A 12218-nucleotide genomic window follows, 5' to 3' on the forward strand; every position below is an offset into this window, starting at 1 on the left:
CAAATTTCAAGTATACAATATACATGCACAATTAACTATTATCACCATGCTGTACATTAGATCTCTAGAATTTATTCATTCTGTGTAACTGAAACTCTGTACCCTTTGACCAATATCTCCCCATTTCCCCATATCTCACTTAATTTTTTATTTCATGTTTGTTTGTTTTTTTGCTCAAATAATTAAAAATACATTTTTATTGATTTTAGAGACAGAGAGGAAGTGAGAAGGGGAGAGAGAGAGAGAAATATTGATACGAGAAACATCGATCCGTTGCATCCTGTATGCGCCCTGCCTGGGAATCAAATCTGCAATCTGTGCATGTGTCTTGTCTGGGGATGGAACCAGTGACCTTTTGGTGCATGGGACAATGCTCAACCAACTGAGCCGCACTGGTCAGGGCTCAAGTAATTTTAATACCTTATTCCTATTTCAATAGCCTCCAATTTTATGATTATAAATGACCTAAGTATTAACATGAGAAATGACCATTGGTTTTTTTTAGTATATTTTTATTGATTTTAGAGAGGAAGGGAGAGGGACAAAGAGAAGCATCAATGACGAGAGAGAATCATTGATCGGCTGCTTCCTGCATGCCCACTACTGGGGAGCAAGCCTGCAACCCTGACCGGAATGGAACCTGGGACCCTTCAGTCAGCAGGCTGACACTCTAGCCACTGAGCCAAACCAGCTAGGGCATGACCATTGTTTTTTAGAGTATTTCCAGCCAGACACTTTTCTCTGTACATATGTAGAAATTTAATTTTAAAATCTTTCCAGCCCTATTGTCATGGCTCAGTGGTTGAGCATCAACCTATGAACCAAGAAGTCATGATTCGATTCCCAGTCAGGGCACATGCTCAGGTTGTGGGCTCAATCCCCAGTGTGGGGTGTGCAGGAGGCAGCCTATCAATGATTCTTTCTCGTCATTGATATTTCTCTCTCTTTCTCCCGCTCCCTTCCTCTCTGAAATCAATAAATATATATTTTAAAATATCTTTCCAATAATTAAGCATTAAGTGTAATTACTAAAAGTTGAGAGGGAAAAAGAGCACTAAATAAACAATCCAACAATAAATATATATTTTAAAAAATCTTTCCAATAATTAAGCATTAAGTGTAATTACTAAAAGTTGAGAGGGAAAAAGAGCACTAAATAAACAATCCAACTGAAAGCATAGTTTATTGTTCATAGAATGAGAGAAAGTATTTACAAATCATGCATCTAATAAGGGTCAAATAGCTATAATATGAGGACCCTTACAACCCCAGAATTAAAAACAAATAACCTAACTAAAATATTGGCAAAGGACTTGAATAGACATTTCTCTAAAGAAAAAAGACAAATGGGCTCTAAACACATGAAAAGATGCTCAACATCATTAGTCACTGAGAAATGCAGATTAAAACCAAAATTAGATACCACTTCACATCCACAAGGATGGTTATAATTTTAAAATGGCAAATTATAAGTACTGGCGAGGATGTGGAGAAACTGGAATCCTTACGCACATTGTAGAGGGATACAAAATGGTGCAGCTGCTATAGGAAAGTTTGGCAGTTCCTCAGAAAGTTAAACATAGCCCTGGCTGGCTAGCTTAGTTGGTTAGAGTATTGTCCTGATAAGCCAAGATTGCAGGTTGAATCCTCAGTCAGGGTACATACAATAAATCAATCAATGAATGCATAAATAAGTGGAACAACAAATCCACGTTTCTTTCTCTCTTCTCTCTCTAAAAATCAATTAAAAAAAAAAAGTTAAATGTGGAATTACCATATGACCCAGCAATTCCATGCCTAGGCATATCCTCTCTAATAAAAGAGCAATATGCTGCCCTAACTGGTTTGGCTCAGTGGATAGAGCATCGGCCTGTGAACTGAAAAGAGCAATACGCAAATTAACCACCACTCCACTACACAAACCACACCCATCAGCCAAGCCACGCCCACCAGCCAATCAGAGCGAGTATGCAAATAAACCCATCCAAGATGGCGGATAATTTGCATACATAGGCGCCCTGAGCGGACCCCCTGCAACGGATCGCAGGGAGCTGGGGTCTGCTCTGGCACCAGGCCGAAAGCCTCCGGTGCACGAGTGGACCCCCTGTGATTGATGACAGGGAACTAGGTGTCCGCTGTGGCCTGCTGCTGGAGCAGACCCCCTGAAATCGATCGCAGGGAGCTGGGGGTTGCTTCGACCTGGTGCACCAGCGGACCCCCTGTGATCGATCGCCTGGGCAGGGAGCTGGGGGTCTGTTTTTGGCCTGGGCAGGAGGGGACCCCCTGCAATTGATCGCAGGGAGCTGGGTTTCCACTCCTGCCCCAGAGGCTTTCGGTCTGGGCAGGCCTGAGCAGGGTTGAGCCGGTGATCAGAGGGAGCTGGAGGGGCCTGCCCAGGCCTAAAGCTTTAGGCAGAGGCTTTAGGCCTGGGCAGGGCCCAGCCCTCGATTGGTGTGAACTATAGAGGAAACACCTTTTCTGACTGCATATTGGCTAAGCTTCCTGTATGCCACTGGTAATATTCTTAGTAACTTGGGTAATAAGAATCCAAAAAGGTGATCTAGGGTTTTTCCACCACACTTCTGGAGAAAAAAATGAAGGTCCACTGCTGGAGGGCTAAGAAATGTCATACTCTGCCCTAGCCGGTTTGACTCAGTGGATAATGCCTGGGCCTGCAGACAGTAGGGTCTGGGTTTGATTCTGATCAAGGGCATGTACCTAGGTTGCAGGCTCCTCCCTGGCCGGGGCCCAGATCAGGGCTCATGCAGGAGGCAACCAATCAAAGTGTTCCTCTCACTTTGATGTTTCTCTCTGTCTTTCCCTTTCTCTTCCACATTCTCTAAAAGTCAATGGAAACATATCCTCAGTGAGGATAAAAAATAAAGAAAGAAATGCATATCCTAGGAAAGACACATCTTGAAAATGCCTAAAGAAAGTTGTCATTTTTTCTTGGTGAAGGGAATGGAGTCCGTGTTGATAAAAACACCTTGGTGGCTGCGGTGACTAGCAGTGGCTGCAGCAGCAGGGTGATGGGGCTGGTGCCTTCCCCTGATCAGCCCAGTTGCCTCCCACAAAGGGAGGCCAGACTGAGGCTTAGGCCTACTCCCCGTGGGGCGCGGGCCTAAGCCGTCAGTAGGACATCCCCTGAGGGCTCCCAGTATGTGAGAGGGACCCCCGACCCCCCAGTGCACGAATTTCGTGCACTGGACCCCTAATATAGAAAATAATTGGAAACAAATATCTACACAAATGTTTGTATATGAATGTTTATGGTAGCTTAATAACCCAAATTCACACTAGCCAAAAAGCAGAAACAACCCAAATGTCCATCAATTGATGAATGGATATACAAATGATGGTACTTCGCCCTGGCTGGTTTGGATGAATGGTTAGAGCACTGGCCCATAGACTAAAGGGTCATGGGTTCCATTCTAGTCAAGGGCACGTACCTCGGTTGCAAGCTTGATCCCTGGCCCTAGTCGGGGCACATGTCTCTCTCACATCAATGTTTCTCTCTCTCTGCCTCTCCCCCTCCCTTCTACTTGCTCTAAAAATCAATGGGGAAAAAATACCCTCGGGTGAGGATTAACGAATGATGGTACACCTATACAATGGAATGTTATTTAGCTGCAAAAGGGAATGGGTAATGATGCATGCCTGGATATATGTATGTTTGGGTGAATGACCACTGAAAACATTGTGCTAAGTAAAAGAAGCCAGTCCCAAAAGGCCACATATTATATGATTCCATTTATATGAATTGTCCAGAAAAGGTTAATCCACAGAAACAGAAAGTAGATTTGTGGTCGCCAGGGGTTAGGGGTGGGATGGGTAAGGGGTTTCTTTTTGGGAATGGTGAAAATGTTCTAGAAATAGTGATGATGTTTTCATGCTCTTGTGAATATATATAAAGAACCATCCAATTGTGCACTTTAAAGAGTCCATTGGCATCCTCAAGAGGAAAAGAACCACAGCCAAATACACCAGGAAAATGAATAATAAAGCAAGCATAAGTGAATGGTTAGATTTACCTGAGAGGTTTAGCTGAGGTGAAACTTCTGGCTGGAGCAAATAATCTTGTTCTTTCACTGTTTTCTTAATAAAATTCTTAACCTTTTCAGCTCTTTGGGCCCGCTAGAGAAAGCAAAAGCAGCTCAAGGAACGAATTTATGGGCAAATAATTTTTTTTTAACGCTTCATTATGATGAAGAATTGTTCATAGTTTGTACTACAATACCTCAATTTGAGAGAATAAGATTCACTTACCTGAAGACGGGCCAGAGTCTTGCTATATTCTCTTTTTAAGAATGCTAATTTTTCCTTCAACTGAAAGAAGAAAAACACCAGACAATTCTGAGCAGTGGAAAGAGAAGGGGTACAGTGCCTACCAGACACGAGTGTGCCGTGCTCAGCTGGTCCCTCGGCCAGACAGTGGAGGGCACTAGCCCACATTACTCTCCCTTCTCACAAAGCACCACGCCCTCTCCTGTCTCAGAACCTCTGCACAGCTTGTTCTTCTCACCTGCAGCATTTCCTCCCCAACTCACTTTGCTGATTCCTACCGATTCCGCATGCTCAGCTTAGATCTTTATTTCCCTGGAACAGACTTCTAGGCTCTTTTTCAATCCAGGTAGACAGTCCACTTCTCCTCTGTGCTTCCTTTATCATGGTATTTATTACTGTTATCTGTTTACCTCTCTGTTCCCCCAGACCTCATTCTCACTGTGAGATCCTCCTAAGTAGCAAGACCTGTCACCCTTGCCCTGGCCCATTTGGCTCAGTGGATAGAGCTTTGGCCCTCGGACTGAAGGGTCTCGGGCTCAATTCTGATCAAGGGCACGTACCTCTCAGTTGCAGGCCTGATCCGCAGCCCCATCTGGGGTGTGTGCAGGAGGCAACCATTTGATGTGTCTCTCTCACATCGATGTTTCTGTTTCTCCCCCTCCCTTCCACTTGCTCTAAAAATCAACGGAAAATATATCCTCAGGTGAGGATTAACAACAAAGAGCTGTCACCCTCAGACATTCACTTGGAAAATGGAATCTCTTATTTGTCAATTATTGGTCCAGGTATCTCTCTACCACCTGGGGACAATAGCTGTATCAGTTCCTAAGGGTATCAGCTATTGTTCCAGGTGCTAGACATACAGTGTGGCCAAGCTTATAGATAGTGAATGATGCAGATAATGAACAGAAAACAAATAAACATGATTTCACATGGTAATCAATATCTAGGTAAACGGGAGCTCCTGAGTTGCGGGAATGGACTACTTTAGATAGGGTGGCCAGGGATCATTTCTAAGGACTACCATTTGACCCTAGACCTGAGTAGGAAGGAGCTGGCAAGGGAAGATCAGAGGGAAAGCAGTTTGTCTAAGACCACCCAGTTTATAAATGGTATGTAATTCAAACCCATGCAGTCCAGCTCTAGGGTTTGTGCTCTAAAATCTATGCCAGACTGCTTCTTACAACGTCCTATTCGCCACCCGGCTTATCAAGTATCTGGGAATTATCTTGACTTGTAAATGCCCTTCTCACCCCCACTGGAAAGTAGGCCGGGCCCTGGCTGGTGTGGCTCAGTTGGTTGGGGCGTCAACCATACACCAAAAGGTGATGGGTTCAATTCCCTGTCACGGCAGATTCCATCCCCGGGTGCGTGTGCGAGGCAACTGATCATTGTTTCCCCCCCTCTCTCTCCCTTCCTCTCTCTGAAAAATTAAAAAGAGAAAAGAAAAGAAAAAGAAAGTAGGCCGCGATAAGAGGACTGCCGAGTTAATGTGAATGAAGAGTGTAGCACAAAGCTTGGCACAGCCAGCACAAGATACATTCTAGCTAATATCAGCATAAACACAAGTTGGCATAGTACAGATGGCTGGAGCAACACTGTTACTGTTGTAGAAGCAAAAGCAGGAACCACCTGTCTCTCAGCAGAGTAATAGCTAAAGGTGGCACTTCCACACTACAGGATACTATACAGAACCTAAAAAAATGGGGTCGATAAACATGTACTAACATGGATGTCAATCATGGAGGAGGAAAACGGAAATTGCAGAACCATCCTGCTTGTACCCTGTATGAACATTCTCCTTTCCAAAAAACACACGCCGTTGTTTGGTGGTTAGAGACTACAAGGGCGCGCCTCCACCAGCCTAAGGCTGGGGTGGGTGGGCGAAGCTACGGCTGAGAGTGTGGGGGCAGCGGGAGGGTGTCGATGGGGACTTTAGCTTTGTCTAGTTTTACTTTTTGTATTTATGTTAGTGCTGCAAGAAAAAAAAAAGTGTCTTTAAATGCCAGGCGAGTACAGCGCTCTTCCACACTTCCACTCCCTGGGCAGCGCGCGTCCAAAGAGCGCAGGCCACAGGGGAGTGCGGCGCGGTCGCCGGGCACGCAGACCGGCCCGCAGTCCTGGCGAAGGGGTCCGAGTGCCGAGTCAGCCCTTCCCGCACCCCCGCACCTTTTCCTTCTCCTCAAAACTGAGGGGCTTCCCTGGAGGTTCTTCCATCGGGCCGGCGAACGAACGGGAAGAGCAGCCGTCGCCGGCCCCGGGGCTGCGGACTCGAGGACTCCTGTGGGCCCGGGCACCGCCAGCACCCCGGGAAGGAATGGGGCGCCCGGGGCACCCGCAGCGCGCGACCAGCGAGCTCCCGCGCGCCCTCAACCCGGCCAATGGAGTCCCGCGCTGGGTCGCGCACGCGCAGCCGGGACTGCTGAGCGCCGGGCGGGGCCGCCTCGCGGGGGCGGAGCTGGGGATGAGACCCGAGGCAGCCTGGGAGCGGAAGTGCAGCGCTCGCCGGAAGTTCCGGCATCCCCGGCGGACTGAGCGGCTGACAGGCTTTGACTGGAGCCCGAGCTGCTTAGAGGACTAGGTGGCCATGGAGTTGGGCGAGCTGCTCTACAACAAGTCTGAGTACATCGAGACGGTGCGCGGTGTCCACACGTCGGCGCTTCCCTTTCCAGGCCTGGGTCCCTTTGGGGCCTGTGCCCCCATCTTGTCCCTGCCCCACCCCGGGTCCCTGTGGCATGTATGGGCGTGTATAGGTCTGGCCTTATTTATTCCTTAAATGGCCAGTTTAGGCTTTTTCATTGAATCCCGATTTCCTCGTAGAGATAAAGTGCTTTCTAGAAAGCAGGACAAGTCTCGTCCATCCTAATATTAATTACAGCTCCAGACTTGGGGCTTTTAAAAGCGAACCTGTCGTAATTGATTACTATGTGCTAAAGACTGTTTGGTTCTTTATAGTCAATATATGATGTGTGTAAATTGCTCAGTCAACCTTACTACTATAATTTTGTTTTTCATTGAATTCTCACAACTCTATGATATTGATGAAGTCATTATCCTGGGGTTAGAGCTTTAAAATTGGGGTATAGAATTGGGACTTGAATCCACGTCTCTGATGCCACTAGGCTATAGACAGACATACCACATCGAAATTCTGGATCTATTCCTTGAATCGCTATAGTTTCCTAATCCACCTTTGCTTTATTAAAATTCTGGACTCATTCCTTTGTAGACTACACCCTATTTTCAAGTCTCTCTCCAGTATGAACTTGCTTGATGGAAACCTATAGCTCAAAACCCACTCCGCTTGCTCCCTCTCATTTCCTGCTGTTTCCTTTCAGGCATCTGGGAACAAAGTTAGTCGCCAGTCAGTGTTGTGCGGAAGTCAGAACATCGTTCTCAATGGCAAGGTAAGGGACAAAGCCACCCCCTGGATGCATACCTTTGCTTTCTTTTCACAAATTATTACATCAGCAGGGCAGATAAAATGTTGCCACATCTCCCATTTATTGCTGTATATTAAAAACTAGAGGCCCAGTGCATGAAATTCATGCACAGATGGGGTCCTTAGGCCTGGCCGGGTGATCAGGGCCAATTGGAGCTAGACCAATCAGGGCCCAGCTGGAGAGGAGGTGACGGCCATCAGGCTGGGCGTGGAAGGAATGGACGCCGGACGCTGATGCCACTATTGTCGGTGGCCCGCCGCCATGTGGTTCCCTGCCTCCACCCCCTTTCCCTCGCCTCTGCACCACCACCATGGTGGGTGGGCAGCGGGCCGATCAGGGCCTACCAGCCAGGGGAAGGGACAGGGCACGGGAGGTTGGCCACCAACCCCGAGGAGGGAGCTGGCCCTCGGCCCCCCTGGGAAAGGGGTCGTGTCTGCTGCCACCTACCACCGGTTCCCTGTCCCAGCCCACGGGCCGGGGGGAGGGACTGTGGGAGGTTGGCCAGCCAGGGGAGGTTGGCCTTGGGAGTGCACTGACCACCACGCTCCTACTTTGAGCGTCTGACCCCTGGTGATCAGTGCACATCATAGCGACTGGTCGTTCTGGTTGCTTAGGCTTTTATATACATAGATTCTCTCTTTTAATTTTCCAGATTGGATTTATTAAATACAAAAGAGGTTCAATAAAAGGAGGCAACAGAAAGCCTTTTGCCTTTTATGCCAGGAACATAATACAATGGCACCTACAACTGAAATTATTACCCAATATTGAAATACTGGACACAAAACATAAATATGTAACAAAATGTTTAGTGCAGAAACTAAGGTAATACTAATATATTTATTTCTTTGATAATAATTATTGAATCAGTACTAACTGAAACACTTAGAATTAATGTGAGAATTTGGAAAAAGAGTACAATTTGAGACCAATTTGTAAAATGGAATATGAAAGGCTCAAAATCTTTAGTCTGAATAAATCAAAATAGCAGAGAGATAAATATAAACTTGAAGATAGCCCTAGCCAATTTGGCTCAGTGGAAGTGTCCTGGGTTCGATTCTGGTCAAGGGCATGTACCTTGGTTACAGGCTCCTCCCTGACCCGGGCCCTGTCTTTCCCTCTGTCTTCAACTCCCTCTAAAAATCAATGGAAAAATATCTTTGGGGGAGGATTTTAAAAATTTAAAAACAAACTTGAAGATAATATTAGAACATTTTAGAACCATAGAAAATATTAAGATATATTTGAGACTAATAAACATTGAAGTCTGTGTCTCCTGCCATCTGGAATACTAAATTTTCCTTGAAATGTTACACCTTTAACCTCCAGAGGGAAAATAGTCTAACTGTAATCAAGAGATCACAAATATTTTCAGTAAAGATACAATTTCTATCTTCATTAGCCCATCATCTCCATTTGAGATTTAATGGAAAGGAAAAATAGTTCAGTAAATAGATATAATTAGTAATTATAGACACAGTTTAGCACAGAAATAGGAAATTCCATTAACTTCATTTGACTCATTTGGAAATCTTTCAGCTAATTATAAAACATTTTCTGCGCTCAGCCCCCATAGCTCAGTGATTGAGCATCGACTTATGAACCAGGAAGTCACGGTTCCATTTCCAGTCAGGGCACATGCCTGAGTTGCGGGCTCAATCCTCAGTAGCTGTTCTCAGTTTTTTTTTGGTATATATATCTAGGAATCGGATTGCTGGGTCATGTGGTAATTCTTTTTTTAAAAATAAACTTTTATTATTTATTTATTTATTTGAGAAGAAGAGGAAGAAGAGAGCAGGATAGAGAGAGAGAAACATCGATGAAAGAGTAGCATCATTATCGGCTGCCTTCTGTACACACCTCTATTGGGGATTGAGCCCACAACCTGGGCATGTGCCCTGACCAGGAATCAAATAGGTGACCTCGCCCTAGCTGGTTTGGCTCAGTGGATAGAGCGTCAGCCTGTGGACTGAAGGGTCCTGGGTTTGATTCCAGTCAAGGGCACATGCCTGAGTTGTGGGCTCGATCCCCAGTAGAGGGCATGCAGGAGGCAGCCGATCAATGATTCTCTCATCCTTGTTGTTTCTATCTCTCCCTCTCCCTTCCTCTCTGAAATCAATAACAATATATTTAAAACAAAAACTGGTGACCTCTTGGTTCCTGAGTTGACACCCAACCATTGAGCCACACTGGCTGGGCCATGTGGTAATTCTGTATTTAGTTTTGTGACTTTGTAACTATTTTCCACAAGGTCTGAACCATTTTAGGTTTCCACCACAATGCAATAGAGTACCAGTTTCTTCACATCTTCACTAACGCTTGTAATTTTTCGTTTTTTGGATGTGGGTATGAATGGTATCTCATTGTAGTTCTGATTTGTATTTCCCTAATAACTAATGACAATGAACATCTTTTAATGTGCTTATTGCCCATTTGTATATCTTCTTTGGGAAATATCTGTTCAGTACTTTGCCCATTTAATAATTGTGTTGTCTTGTTGTTGTTGGGTATAGGAGTTCTTTATATATTCTGCATATTAAATCTTTATCAGATATATGATTGCAAATAAATCCTATCATTCTGAGATTATCTTTTCACTTTCTTTTTTGAAGTTTATTGATTTTTTAGAGAGAGAGGAAGGAAAAGGGAGGGAGAAACATTGATGTGAGAGTACAATATCGATCAGCTGCCTATTGGAGATTGAACCCACAACCTGGGCAAGTGCCCTTGACCGGGAATTGAACCAGCAACCTCCTGGTGCACAGGACAGTGCCCAACCAACTGAGCAACACTGGCCAGGGCTCTTTTCACTTTCTTGATGATGCTCTTTGATGCACAAAAGTTTTTAATTATGATCAAGTCCAATTTATCTTTTTTTTTCTTTTGTTCATCAAGGTTTTACTATTATAGCTAAGAATCCCATACGATCACAAGATTTACTCTTATATTTTCTTCTAATAGTTTTTTGGTTTTAGCACTTGTGTTTAGGTTGTTGATGCATTTTTTAGTTTATTTTTTTGTTAATTCTCACCCTAGAATATTTCTTCCATTAATTTTTAAAGAGAATGGAAGGGAGGGGGAGAAGCAGAAACACTGATGTGAGAGAGACACATCTATTGGTTGCCTCCCCCTTGCTCCTACTGGGGCTGGGGATGAAGCCTGCTACCAAGGTATGTGCCCTTGACCAGAATTGAACCTGGGACCTTTCAGCCCGAGGGCCAACACACTAACCACTGAGAAAAATGAGCTAGGGCTCATTGATGCATTTTGAATTAATTTTTGTATGTGGTGTGATATAGGGGGTCCTAATTCATTAATTCTTTTGAAATGTGGAAATCCAGTTGTCTGCCATTTTGGTCTTGGCATCATGTAGAAAATCGGCCATAGATGCATGGTTTCTTTGTGGACTCTCAGTTTTGCTCCATTGGTTGATATGTCTGTTCTTATGTCAATGCTATACTGTTTTGGTTATTGTGGCTTTGCAGTAATTTTGTAATCAGAAAGTATGGGTCCTCCAACTTCGTCCTTTTTCAAGCTTGTTTTCGTTGTTTGGCCCATCTGTTTCTTTTTAAAAAGATGTTTTATTTGGCACTATTTGGTGCATACAAAAGGGTACTATGTGATATATTGTTATAAAGCATAAAAATTAAGTCAATAGGAACCCACCATCCAAATGTAGAACTGTAACATATAATACGGTGCTACCTTTGTATTCCTCTCCCATTCCTTTCTTCTACCTCCTTTCAAGAGGAAATTACTATCCTGAACTTTGTTTCACGTAATTCTTTATTTATTTGTTTATTTTTAAAATATGTTTTTAATGATTTTACAGAGTGAGGAAAGGAGAGGAAGAGGGAGAGACAGATAGAAACATCGATGAGAGAGAAACATCAATCGGCTGCCAGATCGAGCTGTAACTTGGCCATGTACCCTGACAGGGAATTGAACCAACAACCTCTTTGTGCATAATTTGGTGCTCAACCACTGAGCCACACCAGCCGGGCTAAATTTTTTATTTTAAAAAAATGTTTTACCACAAACATATGTGTCCCTAAATAATACAGGGTGTCCCAAAAAATGTATACACACTTTGAATAATTATATTATTCATTCATTCAAAATACATTTCATTTTCTTTTTCTTTTTTTTATATATTTTATCGATTTTTTACAGAGAGGAAGAGAGAGGGATAGAGAGTTAGAAACATTGATGAGAGAGAAACAACGATCAGCTGCCTCTTGCACACCCCCTACTGGGGATGTGCCCGCAACCAAGGTACATGCCCTTGACCGGAATCGAACCTGGGACCCTTGAGTCCGCAGGCCAATGCTCTATCCACTGAGCCTAACCGGTTTCGGCTACATTTCATTTTCAATATGTAATAGAATCATTTGTTAAAATATGTATACATTTTTTGGGGACACCTATATAAATTGTTTAACATTACTTGGTTTTCTGTGACTTTTTTTAACATATAATAATGACAATAGA

General features: G+C 44.2%; 2 protein-coding genes across 5 annotated transcripts in view; one reads left to right on the forward strand and one right to left on the reverse strand.

Annotated features, from left to right (window-relative positions):
• Positions 1-6635, reverse strand: part of PALB2 (partner and localizer of BRCA2) — a 29044-nt gene extending 22409 nt beyond the window's left edge. For 3 of the 4 annotated variants that reach the window (XM_079796654.1, XM_079796651.1, XM_079796652.1), the window contains exons 1-3: positions 6454-6635; positions 4267-4326; positions 4032-4134 (exon numbers count right to left, since the gene is read on the reverse strand). In XM_079796654.1, the coding sequence (XP_079652780.1) occupies positions 4032-4134; positions 4267-4326; positions 6454-6501 (211 nt within the window). In that variant the 5' untranslated portion in view covers positions 6502-6635. The remainder of the gene's footprint in view (positions 1-4031; positions 4135-4266; positions 4327-6453) is intronic. The other variant, XM_079796653.1, reaches the window with a different exon arrangement.
• Positions 6636-6785: 150 nt separating this feature from the next.
• The window catches only part of DCTN5 (dynactin subunit 5), a 36119-nt gene continuing 30686 nt past the window's right edge, over positions 6786-12218 (forward strand). The window contains exons 1-2 of the mRNA XM_079790827.1: positions 6786-6919; positions 7623-7691. Coding sequence (XP_079646953.1) covers positions 6872-6919; positions 7623-7691 — 117 coding nt within the window. The 5' untranslated portion in view covers positions 6786-6871. The remainder of the gene's footprint in view (positions 6920-7622; positions 7692-12218) is intronic.

Source organism: Cnephaeus nilssonii (genome assembly GCF_951640355.1).
Source record: "Cnephaeus nilssonii genome assembly, chromosome: 2".
NCBI lineage: Eukaryota > Metazoa > Chordata > Mammalia > Chiroptera > Vespertilionidae > Cnephaeus > Cnephaeus nilssonii.